At 33.6% G+C, this 22098-nt stretch overlaps 3 protein-coding genes and 1 long non-coding RNA gene across 8 annotated transcripts in view; 3 read left to right on the top strand and 1 right to left on the bottom strand.

Annotated features, from left to right (window-relative positions):
- LOC108965785 (outer dense fiber protein 3) overlaps nucleotides 1-3880 on the top strand; it is a 13663-nt gene extending 9783 nt beyond the window's left edge. Inside the window, exons 1-5 of one of the 4 annotated variants that reach the window (XM_018928396.1) lie at nucleotides 7-499; nucleotides 721-819; nucleotides 1668-1736; nucleotides 2154-2664; nucleotides 2872-2963. In XM_018928396.1, the coding sequence (XP_018783941.1) occupies nucleotides 61-499; nucleotides 721-819; nucleotides 1668-1736; nucleotides 2154-2664; nucleotides 2872-2878 (1125 nt within the window). In that variant the 5' untranslated portion in view covers nucleotides 7-60 and the 3' untranslated portion in view covers nucleotides 2879-2963. Of the gene's footprint in view, nucleotides 1-6; nucleotides 500-720; nucleotides 820-1667; nucleotides 1737-2153; nucleotides 2665-2871; nucleotides 3129-3570 lie in introns of those variants that run through there. The other 3 variants (XM_018928397.1, XM_018928398.1, XM_018928399.1) reach the window with 3 other exon arrangements.
- LOC108965787 overlaps nucleotides 1-12299 on the bottom strand; it is a 185499-nt gene extending 173200 nt beyond the window's left edge. Inside the window, exon 1 of the long non-coding RNA XR_001993138.1 lies at nucleotides 12160-12299. This is a non-coding gene — a long non-coding RNA (uncharacterized LOC108965787). The remainder of the gene's footprint in view (nucleotides 1-12159) is intronic.
- On the top strand, nucleotides 5753-11242 carry LOC108965783 (NF-kappa-B inhibitor cactus-like). Its single transcript, XM_018928395.1, has 5 exons — nucleotides 5753-7068; nucleotides 7187-7364; nucleotides 7488-7668; nucleotides 10423-10511; nucleotides 10582-11242. The coding sequence occupies exons 1-5, from the start codon at nucleotides 6353-6355 to the stop codon at nucleotides 10837-10839; spliced, it is 1422 nt and encodes a 473-aa protein (XP_018783940.1). The 5' UTR covers nucleotides 5753-6352; the 3' UTR covers nucleotides 10840-11242.
- Nucleotides 12300-12455: 156 nt separating the features above from the next.
- LOC108965814 (NF-kappa-B inhibitor cactus-like) lies at nucleotides 12456-22028 on the top strand. 2 transcript variants are annotated; one of them, XM_018928469.1, is made up of 7 exons: nucleotides 12456-12531; nucleotides 13328-14154; nucleotides 14547-14724; nucleotides 14823-15033; nucleotides 20813-20901; nucleotides 20992-21249; nucleotides 21675-22028. In XM_018928469.1, exons 2-7 carry the CDS (start codon nucleotides 13490-13492, stop codon nucleotides 21732-21734), a joined length of 1461 nt encoding a protein of 486 aa, XP_018784014.1. In that variant the 5' UTR covers nucleotides 12456-12531; nucleotides 13328-13489; the 3' UTR covers nucleotides 21735-22028. The 2 variants fall into 2 exon arrangements, with proteins under 2 accessions (XP_018784014.1, XP_018784013.1); XM_018928468.1 differs by having other exon boundaries at nucleotides 12483-12672.
- Nucleotides 22029-22098: the final 70 nt, after the last annotated feature.

Below are 22098 nucleotides of genomic sequence, written 5' to 3'. Positions count from 1 at the left end.
CCGGCACCAGGCGCTTATTGTCCGGAGAAAGTTCGTCTTGACAACACCCCATCATACACAATGGCTGGGAAACATGATCCCAAAGTGAATAACGACACACCCGCCCCTGGAGATTATACACCAGAAGCAGTGAAGCTTGGCCACTCACCTGCATTTAGTATTGTCGGGCGGAGAAATGTCCAACAGATTAGTGATACACCAGCTCCGGGCGAATACTATTCTGAAAAGGTCCGACTAGATCATACTCCAGCATTTACTATATGCGGCCGAAAATACCTTAAACACGCAGAAAACACACCATCTCCATGTGATTACAAACCCGAAGAATGCAAACTTGACCAGTCCCCAGCTTATACCTTTGGCATAAAAACAAATCTTCATGTTAGAAATGAATCGCCGGCTCCAGGGCAATATGAATTCGAGAAAGTTAATATGGATCGAGGTCCCGCGTACACTTTTGGTTTAAAAGTAACTCACGAGCAAGTCAGTGAAACCCCAGGTAAGGCCGTAATATTATATACATATGTATGTCTACATAATACTGTATAGCATTGTATTGCGCACATAAAGCTTAAACCAAGAATCAATTTTACTATATGCACAAAGTATTTATGACTTCACAAGACGTAGCTTTATACTGTGCAACTAGATAAAGTACTGGTTATTTATTTGCGTATACCTTAGCATGTGTATATAAGAAATAATATTACGTCTTCACAGCACCCACTGCTTATGAACCAGAAAAACACACTCTCGATCACGCACCTTCCTTTAGTTTTGGCTTAAAGCCCAAGAGCAAGTTGACCACCGAGGCACCAGGTACGTTTTTAATACATTTTTATATATAAATTTTAGTTGTTTTACAATGAAAAGTTCCTTATCGGTAGTTCGGTCTCGCGATCGGTTGGGGTTAGGGATGTAAAATCCAACTTGTTAGATTATGACTAATGCCAATATTTTAGAAAGTTCAGGAAGACTTGAACAAAACACAAATTGAAAATTTCCACGGATATTCATTAAAACATACTGTTATATTACCGTTTTTTAATTGTAATGTATATTCTCACCGCTATTTTACAAATGAGAATGTCGAAGGACATGGATGACTAAAAAATACCAGTTTCTGTTAGGAGCATCATCTTACGAATTGTGTTTGCATTTCTATTTTTTGTTTTTTTTTTTTTTTTTTTTTTTTTTTTTTTTTTTTTTTTTTTTTTTTTGTTTTTTTTTTTTTTGCTACTGACGTTTTATCACGTCTTTTTTTTAACGAGTATTTTTTTGGTGCTCGCTTACAAGATATGGAGCTTACAATTATTTACACTAATACATATTTATCCAATACATATGTGTGGATGTGCAGTTTGTGTATGTGTGTTTTTATTTTCGTCTTTATTATTCTCAAAGCTCCCGGCCACTATCACCCAGAAAACTGTAAATTAGACAATTCGCCAGCCTTCACATTCGGTCTCAAAGTTGCGCCCATGCCAGGTAGGTACAGCGGTAGAAATTCTCACTCCATATTTTGTAAATATTTGGCTTTGGCGTGCTTTTTATCTTATTTTTCTAATTGTTTCCGGTTATTATTGCTTTCTATCTATATTGTATGTATGTATTCGTAAACTAAATTGATATTTCACATGCATGTCCTGTGCAAATCGCATATTCAGCTCTGCCAAAGGGTGCTTATGTAGAAGATCGCATTTTGCAAAGACGAGAACGGCGTTTAGCCAGTCCTGGTAAGTACACATTTATCCGCTATGTACATACATGTATGTATAGTATATATACGAAAAGAGCGTTCCATAAGTGCTCTATTTAGGATTTAACAATAATTAAATGAAGATTTAGGATTCACCCACTTATTATTTTAGTTGCATTGGTCAATTATTTCCTACTTTATGGAAGTTTTCGAAATTATAAAAATTCATTTTGTATCACTTCATTGCTTTCTTTATAACTTCGGATACCATTGGGCTCTCTCGCTTATGTACAGAGTCTTTTATGGCATTCAAAAACATTTTGGTCCGCACAAATGCAAGTCTAAAAAGCAACCTTTTCACATTCTCGTGATTTAATTTAACTTTACTTTAAATACACACCTTAGCATACTCGAGTGCTTATATACACACAAATTTCACATATTCTCACTGTAGTACGCACCAATCAAAACCAGAATTTACTGAACGGCGAGGTGGTAAACTCCACCGATAATTCATCTAATCATGTTGAGCGCACATCCAATACAATTACCAGCACAAAAATCAGAACAGTTGGTGAGCAAGAAGTGCTCGAAAACGGGTATAAAACGGACAAAGCCTCTCGGCCGCAGCACTCCGACGCCAGCAGCACCAGAACAACAGTTGCACAGCACATTGCCAGGGGCGCACTAAGCAACGGCACTGACCTTAAAGCGAATGCTAAAGCCAAAGGCACCACAACCACTAGCACTATAACATACACGGTTTCCGACGCTGGATTAGATAACGGTAGAGAAATTCACACCGCCCAAGCCAGATCTGATGCCAGAACGGCCAAATCCGGCGGCTCTATCACCAAGACGGTGGTACAGTCGGACGGCTCAGCCGTTACAACGACCACAACCTCAAAAACTTCGTCCGTCAAATATGTTGTTGAGGCTAACGCCACACATGAAAAGATCATAAGGTAAACAGGGTAACATTGTGTTCATATATGTATATCATATGTACAAGCTTATTGTTAATGTTTATAAACTCACAAAAAATGCTAAACTAGTGCGCCTACTTACCCATCCATCCATTTCGCCAAACGTATGTTTACAATTAACTTATCATCCCAAACCGATTACAAACACTTTAAAATGTTATTCAAACAATGATATTCTCCCAACAGCTCCTAATGTCTATAAAATACCCACCGTCTTGGGTATCAGTAAGGAAGGCCCGATACGTTCAGCACCGGCCTTCACAATGGCCGGTAGACAAAAGCCGCGATTAATTCCAGCATTGTTGCTACCCGGTCCCGGTGCCTACGATGCTGAATACTCGGTTATGAAATATAAGCCACCGATGTACACAATGCGTGGCAAATTCAAATACCCGAGTGATGAGCACAATAAACCAGGACCGGGCGCACACTGTCCCGAGAAGGTAAATAATTATCATTTCATTTACAATTTATATGATACTTTTAACGTCACACATGCGTATTTTTATTATTATGTAATAATTTTAATTATTCTCAAATCGATAATAGTATCAGTTGTACAAAACAAGTCCAGCACCGTCATTTTCAATACATCATAGCCCATTTTTGGGTCAAAGAAAATCTTATATTATACCACATCTCATTCGTGCATGCCTAGTTGCCGCAGTGTGAAAACATTCAAGACTTCCATTTAGCCATGGGACTATTGAGATCTATTATTTTTCAATGCGAACGATTTCATACTCATTTTACTTTAATTGACCAGTCAGAATATACAAAAATTTTAGTTCTGCAAGTATTTCAAAGAATATTTATCTCCTCTTGCATCTAATAATAAACATATGTAAGTATGTATATAATTGTGTGTACATCTGTACATTTCAGGTTAATCTCTCACATGTTCCAGCCTACAGCTTCGGCATAAAACACTCGCCCTACATCGGACAATTACATGAAAAATGTGATTATGGTTTCTCTGGAATATGTTGAAGGCGCTCCCTCTTTCCTGATTATCAAAACTCCAAGACGGTTTAGTTAAGTTATAACTTGAATATATTAATGCTACACATACATAAAGACATATTTAAACTAACAAGGGACCTTCATGTGTTGATCTATGAATGATCTGACTAATTTTTACTAAACTGGAATTGTGCAAACATTGTAAATCGTTAATAAAATTTGAAAAACATAATAATATGGATAAATTCGATTAAGCACAGACATAGTCTTACTCTTTTCGATACTTTTTTGTAGTAAGATTGGCTTTTTTCTTACAAATGATAATCATCTTCTCTCCATCGAGATTTGGTGTAGCCAAGTATATCCTATAGTAATCCAATATTAACAATTTCTTTGGAGAATGCGCCGTTGTTTTGGGCAATAATATATGCCAAATTTGATGTAAATATCTTGTCTACTGAAAACTTTTCCATACCAAAAAGTACGGCGGTATTTACCACAATAGTGCTTGGTGATTATTACAAATAATCACAACAGACAGCTTAACCAAATCAACTCTCATCGCAAGGAGGTATACAAATCGCAAGGAGGATGGGAACGGATAGCATCTACTGGTAATTCAAAGCGCTTAAGCCAACTATGGACAAACTTTGGTCGTTAGAGGGTACCAAAATGTAAAAAATGTTCGCATTCAAAATCGATCGTGGGGAACTATAAGAGGATTGTCGTGCACCTGGTGGTGGCAGACTTATGGTTGGTAATGATATTGAAGTACTTATATGAAATCATCCGAGGCGTTTAAACCTCGTTTAGAACGCACTCCATTAGTTGGGTAACGAAACGTTCTCTGCTTCTCGTTTCTTTAACATGTCCTTGCCCCATCTTCCCTTTTCTGCAATAAGCTCAAATTTTTTATTCAAACTAAGAGGTATTACGAATCTGCTGCTCATAATTTTTATGAATAAATAATTGTAGTTATTGCAAACTCTAGTATGAAAATTTGCTGTTATATAAATTAGAAGGCTTGATTTGAAGTCAATTTTGTGACCCGATTTTCAGAATCATAGGAACTTATCCTAACAGAGCCAAGCATTAAGTGCTGAACCGATATCTGTCAGATATTAAAATACACACGTTCTTATAAACACAGTTATTTTGACAACTGCACGACTACACGACTGCAGGCCGACAGTTATCGCTCTCGCTAACTTCAATATATTTTTATATTTGCCAAGGTTAGTAGGACGACAGTAGAGAGGAGCGATGCCACTAATATGCAAAATTATTCAAAGCTCTAACAAACGTGACGATATTTTACAAATAAAAGCATAAAATAGCTCTGTTATATCATTTGTAATAACAATTGATAATTAATGCATGCAAACTGGACAGCTGTGTTGTCTTGTGTACATGCCGTCCATTGTTATGTCGCTGCCTTCTTACAAATGTTCATGTAGAAGGATTCACGACGCCATGTACAGTTCACCGTCGTGCTGCCATGTCGTGTCGCTCTCAATGTGTTAAGGACCGATAGAACTGTTTTCAAAAAAATGCGGTTACCGTACCTGAACCGATTATTGATTATTGTGAATGTGTGGGGAAAACAGTTCACAGAACTTGCATTGTGAAGACCTGAGCCAGATATCGAGAAAACCATTTTTCCACATGTTGCCGATAAAGGTTTGTTTAAGCGTTTAACCAAATAATGTATATCTATAATGAGGAAAATTAATATAATAAATATTTCCTGTTTGAGTATTGGCAACACTGCCGTAAATCATGAATTCGCCGTGGTACTATTGCTGTCTCAATTTTAAAYGGGCGATAGGTGAGTGCGATATGTTTAAGCATAGTTGCCATATTAATTCGTTTTGCAAGTTGAAACCCCAAAAAACCCAGTCTCCTTTACAGTCATTTTAACTCATAGATAGTGAGTAACAAACACTTCGCAATATAGATATATAGTTTTTCTATTTGTGCATTTAGCACAAGCTCTTTTAAAGAAATGTTATTTAATAAAAAAATGTGTGTGCATTTTTGTCATAAAACATCTTTTTTGGTGTTTTTTTTTTAAGATAAAAGGTGGCAACTATATGTTTATATGAGGTATTTCTGAACAACTCGCAAAGAAGTACAAAGGTAAAACCCGACGTGATATAATTAAAATTTCAAGTGGCTAAAGCACATTCACAAACAATTTTGCTGACGAAGAAGACGCGTTAACAATTTAATAATAATTCAAAAATAATTGAAATATTAAGTACATTCCGTGCATTTCGAATATTTTCCATCGGCTGTACAAACATTTATTATACGCAGTAAAAATATACCTGTAAATCAAGAATGATAGATCATTATCGCCTGTAAATGTGATAAGTGAGTGTGGTTGTGAAGTTTATATGCTTAGAAGAACTTGTAACGGAATTTTGTTTCGGCACATCACTCAAACAATTTAATATAAATGTGAAAGAACTTACAACAGGACTTATATCGGAGCAAAGCTTTTTGCTAATCTCACATACAGTTTTTTTTTGCTATAAATGCGATAACAAGTTAAGAGTTTTCTCTTTGATGTATAAAGTAACGAGGCCAACTTAAAATATACATAATTGTATAACAAGATTATAAACGAGAACAATTTTTTAAAATAAATAAATTTAAGTGAAATTATTTAATACGGGAAATACCTATTAAACACTGCAAAATGTCGAAGTCAAACCCAGCAGTAAAGTGTATAACGAGTGATAACGAAAATACAAATATTACAGATGGAAGTGGTACAAGTAGTTCATCAATTTTAGCAGCTAAAGCAGATAAGGAACACATTCCAGAAAAAAAGGAATTTTCAAAAAACGTTGATATTGAAGATCAATCCCAGATAGATTCGGGATTTTTGTCTGGTCCTCAAAGCTCTTTTCAAGAAGAGCAGGAGGAACCAAAATATAGCCCCGATAGAAACGATGCAAACGACTTCAACAAATCAAAATCAAATATTATTACAACAGAACATCACGTTAAAAACATTACTGGAATTTCCCAACCCCACGATAAAATTCAAGAGAATATATTTGTTATTGATTCGGGTTGCATAGAAGAAGAATACGAAGAGTTCAACGATTCAGATACCAAATCCGACCGCCACTTAACTACCAAACAAAAACTGCATAGCAAACCACAGTCGGCAAACGCTGCAACCAAGAATTCGAATTTAAGTGAAGAAATGAGACTCAAACATGATGTAGATAGTCACATATCGGAAAGATTTTGCAACCTAAGTTTAGAAAGTGGAGCTGCAAATAATTTAAATGCTGCTGATAGAATTCCAGGACTTCAATCGACAGCAGTATCAAATAAATCGTTAGGATTGTCCAAACAGTCTATAGTGGAACAAATTTTTCAACAAAATGATGATGGAGACACGTAAGAATTTTTTTGGATACTTAAAAAAATTATACTTAGAATTCTTTATGATTCGAAATGTTTAGTAAAACTAGTAATTAATTTTGGTCAATTATATTTATTATTATTTTCTTTGCAGTTACCTTCATTTGGCATGTATATCTGGGCAAGATAATTTAGTAGCTGCCCTTATCCCATTGGTTATGCAACAAAGCCTTCTGAACATAAAAAATGATTATGAACAAACCCCACTGCACTTGGCAGCACTTTACAGCCATAAAACCATAATGCGTATGCTATTACTTGCTGGCGCCGAGGTATGTAAAAAGCAACTAATAAATGCATAAATAAATTATGATGATCAAACAACTGTTATAAAAAAAAATATATTTTTTTAATTGACTAAATAAGCAGACTTCATTTTATATATATATTTCTAGCCGAATATACGAGATTGTGATGGAAATACGGCATTGCATATTGCTTGTGAAAATGGAGATGAACAAAGTGTTATTGCTTTAACAACACCATTTAGCGCCCCAGAGGTCAATGCTGCATATCAACAATACGGATTCGCACAGAGTAAACTTGTCAACAATTTTGAAATCAGAAATTATGACGGTAAGTAGAATTCTTAATCGCATAATTACAACGATATTTTTCCTCACACTCATTTAAATGGATGGCCAAATTAAAGACATCTGCATTTGTTATTTTTTTTTTTTTTTTTTAACTCACATTTTCCTTCTGTTATTTATAAAGCAGTTTTGTTGCCAAATTTTAAATATTTGGACTCTTCACCTAAACATGCCCAGCCTTTCGGCTAGCCAATGATACAGACGTTCAGAAATGTTTTTTTTTTTTTTTAAATTATTTTTAGCCACCATGTCTGTCACTATAATATATAGATTCAAATGTACGTGTACGCAAATATCAGCACAAAACGTTGCGCAAATTAATTAACAAGWATAGATATGCACGTAGGTTTGTATCTATGCAAGCATGGATACATATATACATATAGTAGGATATTTCTAATTGAGAAATGATTTGAGAATATACACATAGACATATCATTTTATATCTCTCGTACATTAAATTAATGACAAGAAATCGTAGGACTACAAAGACGACAAAGTTCATAATATGATAATATACATACATACATAGATATGTTTGTAGTATATTTAAAATAAATTTACCAAGGAAGAAAAGAATATTGGGTGTTATATTTGAATTTAAGTATACAGATGTGTACAAAATCGGCTATGAAAACAAGCATTCATGGCTTTGCTTATGCAGGTATTTCGCCAAAGCACTGTAGTCATCGCCCATACGATCTTGCTAAGTATAATCTTTCGGGGTTTTCCCCAACAACAACTCAAACGACAACAATGCGATAAACACGAAAATCGGCACAAAACGTTTCTGCAAAAGCAGAGCAAAATATATGCGCATGTATGTCTGTATGTACGTCTAGTTGTGTTTGGATGTGTGCATGCATTTATACAAAATAACTGCAAATACATACGAATACTATATATGCATACATATATGTATTTAAAGACTGAAATACGATAATGGATGTACGCGCTTGGGGAAATTACACGTGGACTTTAATGAAAATATTTGCTTGTATGACTTCTCCATTGGTTGTCCCACGGTCAAGAATTTCAATATAAAACTCTTGCGTAATTTTCCGTTTACAAGACTTGTTCATCTGACAAAGGAAAACGCTAAAGAGTAATAATTTCCTCTCCGAATATTTATTATAATAATATCTGCTGTTTGGTGCTTCAATGGTTTGGTTGTATTGCATACTCAGATGTTACATTGAAAATGAAGTAATTTCAAGTTCGGTTTGGTTTATCCACATCATGATGTGTGAAGAAAAAACCCAATTTAAAAATGTTTGATATATGCGTGGTTGCGATGCCACTGACTTGTGTTCGCATATGGTAGGTTATCTACATATTTGTCATTCAGTCAGCTTGGTGCAAGTGTGTTGTATTTGAAATTGGCTGGTATGAACGGGTTTTAACGAATTTAAACCAAGCGTACGAAGCCTTAGTAAGTTAACCGACAATTAGACAACTTTTTACATAAATTTGATTAAAACGTTTCCTTTTTACTGCATTTTACTTTTTCGAGCACTCGTGTCATTTCATTGTGTCATTTACACTATATTCAACATATGTATGTATATATAAACGAGTGACAGGCATGGAACATGTGAAACATTTATCGGGAATAACGCGCATTGATGATTGGCCAAAAATTATTTACWCAATTGCGCTTAAGCTTTTTTTAAGCGCACGCGCTAGTTTTTCAACACGGCTCCGACTCGTCATCACTTCATTTGGATAGCCATGACTGGGGTTTTCTGTTATTTCACTTGCTTTATACGCAAGTGTGTATGCCTTTTAATAGTTTTCTCCACAATCGTCACAGTCGCTGCATTGTTGAGTGACAAACCTTTTATTTATTTTCATTCGTTGTGAATAGCTGGTAAAACCATGTTTTATTTGCAATCGTTGAGCGAGCAAAAACTGCACCTCCTAATAAAAAGTTCGACAAGTAGCTTTGTACTCTATACATTCCACAATTATGCCTTAAAGTTTTTTATTGTTACTTTTTTTTTAATTTTATGAAAAACCCTAATTTGTACAGTTAAATAATAGAAGAAAACTGCCCACTCGCTGGCAGGCCTTCAGATATAATTTTTAAAAATCTAACACCATACGTATGGTATAATTCACGCATGTACATTGAACATGCTATGCATATATATTGTAGGATCATTAGATTTTGCAATTATCTACAGGAGATGAGAACTACAATGTGAAAATTTTCAGCATTGAATTCTTTACTAAGCAGTTATGGTATCGCCGTTATATGACGATGACTGTTGTCATTATGGCTGATATTGCTTTGTGTTCGCTTTGGTTAATTTTAACGCTTTGACTAACTTAACCGACATTCCTATATACAAAAGCACTGTTGATTTCTTGTGTACAACATTATGGGAATTTGCCGGGTTTTTCTATCGCAAACATATGGGTCGTCGAGCAAATATGTACATTCGTTCGGTGTCATTATTCGAGCTATCAGCAATGTACTCGATTATATACGTATGTGTGAGCGATTAGTGTTGAAATACTTCAAATCAAAACATATAGTACTTATAAAAATGGTAATATGTTTTATCAAAACATTTTTCATGTTCTTAGATTATTTATCATAGAAATAGCAATTTTCACAATTATACTTGATATACTATGTATGATATAGTACATACATATCTATGAATGTCTTAGACCGTGCATATTATTCTGGACAAACTGGTATCATTTTATCTTTGTCTTTTTTTTTTAGGCGAATATTGTGTTCATTTAGCTTCTGAAAGGGGTAATCTTCAAATACTAAGATCATTGGTGCAATCTGGAGCAAATATCAATGCCAGGGTAAGACTTTTAAAACGATTGTAACCTAATGAAATTATAAATTGTAATAAATGTTTATTAATTTGTGCAGGAAGGAAAAGGTGGATACACACCACTACATATTTCTGTCGAAAGGAACAATGAGGAACTATTAAACTTCCTATTAAATTACTGCAAGCCCAAACTGAACTTGGAAGCAACAACTTTCGGCCGACGAACTGCATATCAATTGGCATGTATTTCCAAGAGGTCACAAATGCAACTTATTTTAGAAAAGCATGGCGCAAAACAACAACCCCTGCCGGATGAAGATGAGAGCACTGAAGATGAAAGCAGTGACGATGAATAAGAATAAATAGCTGCCTTTTCTTTTCCTTCRAAAGCTCTATGTTTTAATAGAGCAATTAAAATAAAATATATAGACACTCATACATGCATACATTCATACATACATATGTACATAATGTGATCATAAAAATAATATTAGTGAAAATTTGATTTTAACTCGTTCAATATATGTATGTAGTTATTTTCTAGTCGACTGAGAGGTAATTTGTTAATACAATGGATAGTGCGTTTTGATTGCGGGTTTTAGTAGGAGTGTTGAAGCCATTTGAATAAATGTGTTTGTGTCAAGTAGTTAATGCTCACAACTTCACTTTCTGATTTGTGTTTTATGCAACCACCGTCGAAAATTAAAATATGTATACATACGAAAAATAAAGACTAATGTACTGGAGCAATAACTGTAATACGACTCACATTGGATATTTATTACATTATAACGTGTACTTAAGTTTTGAAATGTTTTATGGGGCGTATATTTATCGATTATATAATATGACTGACATAAATTAAATTTAAATAAGAAATACAGTAAACAAATTGAAAAGCGACTGCAATTTACATTATTTACTGGTCGGTAGAGAGTACTGGAAACATTTTTAATTTAGCAAACTAAATCTGAGATTTTGTGAATACATCTGCGGTATTATTTAATGATATGTAGGTACAAGTTATTAACTATTAGTAAAAAAAAAACATGCAAATCATCAGTGGTGTTATTTGTTTTTTCCGCCAAATAAATGTGATATCTAGTAATATTTTTTCAAGCTGCCCCTTATGCCACAGGTTCTGTAAGCTAGGTTTGAATTTTAGTGTCAATTGGTTTTAATAATACATGTATAGATTGATTAGTTTAGGGACATACTACCCTCCCAACCCTAGTACAATTGAGTTCTGGGTAATACGGAAGCTTACATAATATATATCGAGACTTGAGACTTTTTGTCTAATATTGCCGAATCCGGTGGGCGTCTTTGTGCTTGAATCATTAGTAAAAATATCAAGAATCTAACCACTACGGGGCGCAACTTCGCCAAGCGTCTATCTGACTCGAGTCACATCTTAAATCCCAAATATATTTGAACTTTTCATCATTTTTCTGGCTACAACTGCTTGATTTACCACTTCGGTGACTAATTTTGAAGACTATAAGGATTAACTGACATGTATTGGAACAGGGCAATGTCAGCAGGTGATCATAAGTATGAATTCAAAAGTTCACGTAAAGAATATTTGGCGGTAAATATGTTGCGGTAATTTTTAAAATCTTTGTGCAATGATTGTGTCAATAAATAATTAAATGTTTATAGGTTCATGTACTTACCGATCAAATTATGCCATGTAATTTCGACATATCACTTTCAAAATAACTTCTACACTTTGTAGACAAAGCTGTTCAAAAGAAACATTACAGAATAACAAAAATTAAAGCATTCACATTCACATATATCTATACAGAATACTAATCTTTTTAATACTAATATAAATAATTTTATTTAAAATTTCAATACTTTGAGCAACCTTCAGATGTAAAAGTTAGAACTGGCAATACTAATCGGAACTTTTCACAATTTGTAGTAGAGGATATTATGTACTAGATTAAATCAAAATGGCGACCAAGCAACAGGCAATGTTGTCATTTTCGCCAGTTTTAACGAGGAAGCGAAATAATCAACACATATGTTGTGAGAGTGAGGTTGGCAGCGAGTGTTAAAAATTAAATAATTTAAGCGCAAGCATTACGTACACTTATTAAATACATAAAAGAAAGCGTATATTTGTTTGAGTMAAGAATAATAAATTCAAGGCAACACTTAAACTGATTTGTGATTCTAACGTACGTAAGCATAAAACAGCCGTCGATAGAAAATAAAAACATTTAATAACGAATTGGAGAAGTGAAAAAATGTTCATATGAAGAATTCGAAATTTGTACAAATATACATACATATGTATATAAAACCATTTCGCACATAATAACACAAATATACAAAAATATATGAACAACATAAAAACATGATTTGAATAGTTCCTATATTGAAATTCTAAAGTGTTTAAAGATCAGTGAAATATACTCAAAGTACCAAGTCATCTTATTTAAAAACTTTGCTAATGACTAAATCATTATTCATTGTGATCCTTTTAAATTGTGTGTTGGGGAAATAATGAATTCGATTTTTATTCCAAAACGAATTCTTTCGAACAATTGGTGAAACTTTTAAAGATATGTTTATTTTGTCCCAACGATATTTTACTTCCGACTAATAGAAATATTATATCTTGACATAATATTGGAATGTTACATTATTTTTTTGTTTACAGAAAGATCTTTAACATCACTATAACTTACAGGGCTTTTAAAAAAACTTGTGTTATAACTGTTAATTTAGTGATTTATGTTGTTTGGAAAAATGTTTTTAATATAGAGCTCACAATTAAGTTTCATCAAATATACATATAACACTAATTCAAGCTTAATTTCTTATTTTTAGAATTATTTGATCGAAAGCAATGCATTTTCTTGATATTAAAAGAAGTAAACTGTTTGAAATAAGCATTTGTGAATGAACAATATTTTTAAAAGTGTAAATAACAATTAAAATTAGTTTCAGTGAATTTTTATATTGCCAATTATATAAAAATAAAACTATAAAATGTCGAATAAAAATACAGCGGAATTTAAAAGTGGAAATAAGAACAGCGATGAAGAAAGTTGTCAAAAGAAGGAGTTTTTAGGAAATGTAGACTTCGATTTGGCACCCGGAACGGATTCGGGATTTCTTTCAGGACCCCAAAACTCTTTTTTCCAAGAACATGAAGAATCTAAACAAAGTTCTGCTGAAAACATCGGTAACAATTTTAATTCGCAAAATCCCAATATCGGTAAATCAGTACACAGAGATGGGATTTCTGCTAATATTGGCGAACATTGCGAAAAAGCTGCTAAGGAATTATGTATTGTTGATTCGGGCTGCATTGAGGAAGAAGAATATGAGTCCAACGATCTACATGCCGACACTGAGCCTCATGCAATAGTACAGCCGAATACACGATCGCGACCACAAGTAAACCAAACAAGTGCATCTGAAGTTACAAGTTCACAAGATAATAAAATGAAAACAAAGCAAGATGTCGATGCTCACATTTCCGAACGCTTTTCTAATCTAAGTTTACAACACGGTACAATAAATGACTTGGGCGCGTCTTGCAAAGATTCTACCGTGGACCCTGAACAAGCGAAACCAACAAAGGCATCGGCTGAACTCAATAAATTGCCAGCATGGGAACAATACTACCAACAAAATGACGAAGGAGACACGTAAGTTCTAAATATAAATTATACAAGCTTTGTCTTCCAATAATCACGGCCTTTGAAAGAAAACGGGGGGGGGGGGGATATAGGATGCGAGCCTCTAATCCATCAATTGTTGAAGAAAAAATCTGTAAGCAAAACTTTCAGAGCACTGGGTTTACCCCACAACTCCTGGTCTGGGAGTAATTTTCGCCGATAACCCTCTCCATGTCTCCCTCTCGCGGCCACTGCCAATAACGATTAGTTTTGTTAAATTATGTTTATGCTACATACATACGTATTTATGAATTTAAGTCATTATTACTCAATTGGGTTAAAAGGAAATTAAATTTTTAAACCTTTTAAATAAAATATCACTGTTTAGTACTCATGTATTCTTAACAATATTTTTTATTCAGCTATCTTCATTTGGCTTGCATATCGGGATACGACAATGTGGTAGCTGCTCTTTTCCGCCTCGCTATACATCCTTGTCTGTTGGACATAAAAAACGATTATGGACAAACTCCCTTACATCTAGCTGCGCTAACAAAACAGAGAAAAATTATGCGCATGCTATTGCTAGCCGGCGCCAAGGTATGTTTGATCTATAGAAAAGTTACTATAAGTTCACAGTATTACAAGTCAATCAAGTGTATGGTTTAGTAAATATGGGCTCTATTCTGTATTTGCAGCCAACCTTACGCGATAACAACGGAAACACAGCATTACATATTGCTTGCATGTCTGGTGATGAACAATGTGTGAATGCTTTAACAGTTCCATTTAGTGCTTCAGAGATCAATGAAGCTCATCGCCAGTATGGTTACAGATCCAATGATAAGCGAGTTTCTTCCCTTAGTTATGCATCTTTACCCACTGGTTTAGAAATTCGCAATTACAACGGTAAGTTATTTATTTAACTTTTTTTCGTTTCGAATTTCGAGCGTCTTTGTGACTATCATATGATTCCTAAAGATAATTAAATATAGTCGATTAGTACAATGAAATCAAATAAATATTTCCGGATGAAAGGCAAATTATTTTAGTGCGACTATTTGCTTGATACAAAAAAAAAAACTTTCCAAAAATATAAAAATTGGCGACTGTCTCTGTTTCTCGGCTAGACAAGTGCGAAGACGGCCAACGGTAACGAAAATAAGAAATTCTCGGCATACATAGATATTTTTATTTATAGACGTAACATTTCGCTATGCGATGATATACTCATGTTYATATGTACATACATACATATGTATGTATATTCAGAATATACTTACATAGATATGCACATACATTTAACGTATACAATTTTCTTAATATATACTACGTGTGTCCAATGGGGCATTTCAGAACACGATAGATTTTTGGCGCATGCCGAAAGTGCTGACGTCAATAACAGTTTTTCCGAAGGAAAATTTTAATTTTTGCGCCTCTCAATAGTAAGGTTTTTGCAAAGGTTGTAAATAATTGTGCCAACTCCGATATGAGAAACCAAAATAAACTGACTAAGTTATGTATGTTTGTACGTATGTACATATGTGTGTATGGATTAAATATTTGGTTGACTCAGGTATTAGCTTGTTTTAGGTAAACCTGTTACCTTATACACATTTATGTGTATATGTATGTATGTATATCTGCACCAATAATGCCGTTAATGTATTGATCGGCCAAGTGGAGCTATAAATAGCGCATGCCTTCAGTGAGGATACAAGGTACATTGCTCTATATATTCATTCATATGTATATAAGTATATTCTTACATACAATATTTTCTTACATTTATAGTATGATTGTATGATGGATTCTATTGTCGCTAGAAGCAATATATGAATACAAATTGATATTTTTTGAAAAAAAAAACGGAATTTTTTTTATAGACAAAAATTATATTTTAGCCATATAAGTATTGAAAAAAAAAAATTAAAAAAAAAAACCCAATCTGACTGTTAAATAAATTTACCTTAAATTATAATGCAATATGTATGTATGTAGTTGTATTATACATATGTCATTTCTTTGAAGAACAAATGTAGTAAAAGGCGAGTAAAACAGACGGACTTAAACGCCGTCAGCTGAACGAAAGTGTGTTTCTTATGTGTGCTTATTTATGTCCGTATATTTTTTCGTGTTCTTTGCACAGACGTCAAATTGGCTGACACACAAAATTCTTCGTATATTTCGAGAAACTACCTCATTCGTAACATTATGTACAAAGATCAGAGATATTATACATATGTTCAAAATATAAAATTGTGTGAACGTTTCAAGGAAAATATTTGTACACCAGAGGATATTATTTGTATGAATTCTCTATAATAATTCACGTACTTGATTTTTTATAAGATATTGAAAGTGATTTTCATTTGCAATGTGCATATGCATTTTCTACTTGACTTGAGGCAGTCAACAGGTGTCTGGTAATGCTTGTTTCTACGCAAATCTCTCTGTTATATAAGGTGCTCGGGGCGGACTTTCTTCGCTTTTCAGTCTTTGCAACTTTGCACTCCATAGGAAGAACCCAAAGCTTTGTTTGAACGTATGTATATTTGTATGTAATTACAGCTTAGTGATGTCTCCGCGATTGCATTCATAAAACCAATTTACAGAATGTCTAATGCTGTTAACATGTTTATCTACATTCATTACATTATGTATATTTATGTATGATGAACACATGTATCTCCATTGGTTAGTATTTTGACCACAATGAAATCAAAGCTCATTGCAGTCGTCGCGTTTGATACGCTGCTAAATATAAAGTATTTTGGGGTTTTCCCCAACCTCAAATAACAAAAGCAAATGGCAACAGCATGATTAGGGCAAAATTCCAAACAAACCGATTGTACAGAAGAGCAGCGAAAAYGAAGCGAGACTAACAAATAACTGAAATAAGACTGAAGAAGTTAAACTTTCGAAAGCTGACGTTAAAAGCAACAAACTTTGGATGTACATATATGTACATTTGTATGTACATACTACGTGAATAATAAATAAACACATAACGGAATCATATATTTTGTATTGGTATTTAACCACAGGATACCCCACAAAAATGGATATAAAGTTAACATTTCTGTTTGTTTGTAGAAAAGTCTTTTAAAAGGTGGTTATTAGCCTTTCGAAGTTCCTATCCGTTAGTTATACTTATCATATACGTATTGGTAATGCTCGTTTTATTGTTATCATCTGTCATAAAACCTGACGGATTTGTGTACAAAATCTGTTTGTAAATTGGTTCTGTTCATTTTGGAAAATACCCACTGATAAATCGTTTTATGCTTTCGTGCTTAGCGCTGCCTTATTTGTAACCGTGTTTTACCGCATTTCAATATTGCTGTTAAGATTACTTGTGAATCGTGCGAAAATGTGCATTGATTAGATACGAAAACAGAATATATAATATATTAAATTACGTATGTATGTATACCTAAGTACTTATAAATAACTGAAAGCATTATTGAATTTTGGTTACATAATTACTGTATACAAAATACATATTGATCTGTGCATTTTTATTTTACCACTGACTAGCGTTTACATCACCGCCCATCTGCTTGCTAGAGCGTCTCCGAAAACTCTTTTATTCAGTGGCGTTTCACATCATTTGGGTGTCACGAACAGGTTTTACTCTATCTGTTTATACCAATCGTGCAAAATGCCAGCTATGGAGGCTGTAATCAATTCAGCAATGAGGGTTTATGAAAAATTGACATTAAACAATTTTYAGAGTATAACGGAATCGTTTCTTTTTTTTATCGTTTAACGTTTATTTCAAACTTCAAATCTGRCATTGGCTGCGGAAGTAAACTTCTTAGATAGGATCTAAGTAACTASTGTAGTTACTAGACTGTGAATTTCGAGCAGGTTTAGGTGTTATAGAATATTTCCATTTTTATGCTAAATCTCTGRAACTCTCTGCAAGAAATCAAAGTAATTTTTCGCTTGATATCATTTAACTGTTTTATTGGTGCACGTGTTACTTTCTCAGATTGCTTTCGACCATTATCGGTATCTTCGTCTTGTCTTATTTTGTCGTTTTTTATAGCGGCATTTCGTTGAAAGTTGTCGCTGGGGTTTTCTGTTATTTCACCTGCTTTGCGCAAGCGTTTATGTTTTTATTACAGTTTCGCTACAATCGTCACATAACTGAAAGCAGTCACCAATTCACCGTGCGAATAGAGTTACATTGTTAAGTGCCAAATGCTTTTGTACTTCCTTCGCGCTATCTTAAATACCCTGCAGAAATTAACGAGTTCTTAACTGCCTTACAACTAGTCGGAACCTCATACTAGTTAATAAAGTTAACTATGATTTATGGCAAATAACTAACAGAAATGTTTATGTTTACATACTTATGTATATTGAAATTGTTTTCCGAATGAGTAAAGCTTCATGCTTCTTGTTGTTAACTAATTCTTATCAAGATTGTAGGGGCCATTGGAAAAATGTTATTTCATTGGAAACCCCACTTGTATGTACACACTTGTGTAAGAGTACATACAAGTGTATATTCATGCGTATGTTACGTATTGGGGAATTCAAAAAGATCTAAAACTTGGCGGTGACAGTTTACTCACTCGTATGTCTTATCTTCAATGCAAAATTGTTTCTGTTTATTATAAGTGCGTTTGTGGTTGGTAATTCACAGTCCATTCAGTTTCTCGGAGATTTACTTGAACTTCAGTTTCCCGACATGCTTCGACGATTCACATGAATCTACATCAATACCATTCAAATGTTTTTGATGAGTAATATTTATGGCAATAWTACAATTTTGACTAAATGGTACACATACAAACATATAAATAWACTATTATCAATATTGTAATTCTAAATTATACGAAAACCGCATATTTCTCGAAACTAGTAGGCGATACTGTAGGATAAGGAGAGGTATTTACATACATACATACATAAATGCATATGCATTTACGTATTCAAAGCAATATAAGATTTGTTTTTGATTTTTTCTTTCAATCACTTGGAGTTTGTAGGAAGAAATTGATTGGTAAGAATGTTAGTTATGGTCTAATCGCTGAAAAGTAATTTCCGAGCTTACCAATGCCTGTTGATCTTGTCCATTATATACATATGTATGTGTGTACTTTGTGCATTATTCTAGTGCTTTTGACAGCTTTTTTTATACTAGATCAATTCAGCTACCATATGCCCAGTAGAAAACTGCCTTGAGGACCAACACTTCAAACTACCGTACTCATTCGGATTCCTACTAGGTTCGTATCGTTGTCATATAACGATTGTTAGCATTATTGTTTTGTTTTTGGCTTTGTTAATTTTAGCTTTTACGAACTTAACTCACATTTCTGTATGCAAAAGTATTGTTGCTTGCTTGTGTACTTTATTATGGGAATTTCTCGGGTTTTTTCTGAACGCACACATAAGCGGCCCATAAGTGCACGGGCACGTTTGTTCGGCGTCATCGTTCGATTGCCATGGTTCACTGCTATCATGTTTATATGAATATATATATATATATGTAGGTATATATGTGTTTAGTGTGTGGGTTAGTTCAAAATGTTGAGAAGTCTCAGTGCCGTCGTATACCTTCTGCATTCACATACAAACATACATATGTGTAGTAAATTTTATTTATGAATGTACATATGAAATACTCGTTTCTGGCTTTAAATACCGTTGGCATTTTGTTTAGATTATTTCATCGTCAAAATGAGAGCTTAAAGCCCGAACTGCGTACTTAGTTCTGAGCTGAGTGCTTAATTTGTTACTTTGTTCAGACACGAGGAATTTTGTTGCCGGGACTCGAACTTTGGCCGACTCAGTTGCCTTTAACGTACAACAAATGATTCTAACGTCTGCACTCACACTTACAGTTTCAACGGTTTAATAAAATGAGGTTACTAATCTCAAAACATTCATTCATAAACTAAGTATGATGTTTTTTGGATCGAAAAGCCCGTGACCAAAGGTCTACATACGCATACATATAATATACATATTATGTATGTGTACACATATATATAAAACTACATAGTGTATAACATATACATACATAATAATTGTATTGTGAAGAAAACTCGCACATTGACTGCTATATTCGGTTTAAAATTTGCTAGAATAACGAAAACCATTATTTGCAATATATGAATATCGGACAAATTCGTAAACCGATTTCACGCTTTCGGAATTAAACTTCAGTATGTCCAATATTTTATGTTCACTTAGATATCTTACATACATATGTACGTACATATGACCGATATATTTTTAAAATCAATCGAAATTTTTTTATATATATAAGATATTAGTTATTGCTCTTTGTAGCTTTTTGCTTAACGGTATTTTGTAAGGGGGGGGGGATCCCATTCTTCCCATCTGCAGTACCGACCTCCTTAGGCTGCCATCGTATACGTGTACTAAATTTATCGCTGCACGAACGGACGGACGGGCAGCCACTCGGAATTCAACTCGTCTCATCCTTCTGATCATTTACCTATTTTTTTTATTTTTTTTTTATCAAAATCGATTAGTTTTAATTAGTTTTAGGTGTTACAACAACTGTTGTGCAACATGTTGTGAAAGTATAGAAATAAAATGTCTATAACGGATAATGTGGAAATATTTCGAACTTTATTTGATTTGCATCGCTGTTGTTTTATAGTATATTAAATATTGAATATATATCTTTTGTTGCTTTTAGGCGAATATTGTGTTCATTTGGCTGCCGAAGGAGGCCATTTACAAATATTAAAAACTTTAGTACAGTCTGGAGCGGATATCAATGCCAGAGTAAGACTTTTATAACACACTTTCAGACTTTCACTTTTATATTTCCATATGGAACCATAAGTTCTAATATTTGTAATTAATTGTTTGCAGGAAGGAAAAGGTGGATACACACCTCTACATATTTCCATTGAAAAGGGTAATGAGGAGTTATTCAATTTCCTCCTGGATGATTGTAAGCCGAACTTGGAAACAACCACTTTCGGAAGGCTGACAGCATATCAACTAACATGCATTCTGAAGAGGTCACAAATGCAAAGCAGTTTAGAAAAATATGGCGCAGAACCGTTATCACCGCCGGAAAGCGAATATGAAAGCAGCGACGACGAATCGGATTTTGAAGAATCTAAGGTGAGATAGATCTCCTAAATGGAAGGTGATAGCCAATGCATGATGAATGAAGATCCTAATAATTATCAGATGAACTCAACTAAGTTAGAAAGAAGAGATACACAAACAAATTTGTGTTCAGTTTCCTAAATCGTTTGTAATGCGTAGAAACCATATAAAAAAAGTTATCAGAACTAGATTCAAAACTAATTATATTTTTATAAAAATAAGTAAAAACATATAAAAAAAAATAAATATATATGACTTGAATTGTATATGTATATGTATGTAAATTCAAATACTTTTGATGTGACAAAACTTAACAAAAGTTTATTTTTAAATAATTTCATTAGTTACGTTAGACTTCTTTATTTTATTTATTTTTCCGTTTTTGATTTGCTGTTTTTCAATTGTTACGTTGGAGTTTATTTTATTTTTATTTTCAGAACTATGAAAGRTTCGTCGAGCCGGGATACTTCGGGGGCAATGTCATGGCGGTCATGTAAAAACATAGAACCGCCCCATTTGGCGTGTTCTTTTCGTTTAAGAGAGTACCTTAATACACTCGACGTACTTAAGTTTATTAACAATTTAAGGATACGAATTCATAAATGCCGAACGAAAATTAGAAAATTATAAGCATATCTTTACCGTTAAGTAGTTAAAGAATTGGTTTATAAAATCTCGATATTCTTCTAATTAATGTATAAATTATTATAATTTTCATGTACGTATTTTACAATAACTGTGACATGAGTGGAACTAAGTATTTACAATATAGTAAAACATATGAAAAACAACTAATATCTTCGTATAAATTGACCTAAAACAATAAAATAATAACATAAAATAATATGTATGTAYATGTTG

This window comes from Bactrocera latifrons, unplaced genomic scaffold (genome assembly GCF_001853355.1).
Source record: "Bactrocera latifrons isolate USDA-ARS-PBARC rearing strain unplaced genomic scaffold, ASM185335v1 scaffold_149, whole genome shotgun sequence".
Taxonomy (NCBI): domain Eukaryota; kingdom Metazoa; phylum Arthropoda; class Insecta; order Diptera; family Tephritidae; genus Bactrocera; species Bactrocera latifrons.
This window is presented reverse-complemented; position numbering and strand designations above follow the sequence as displayed.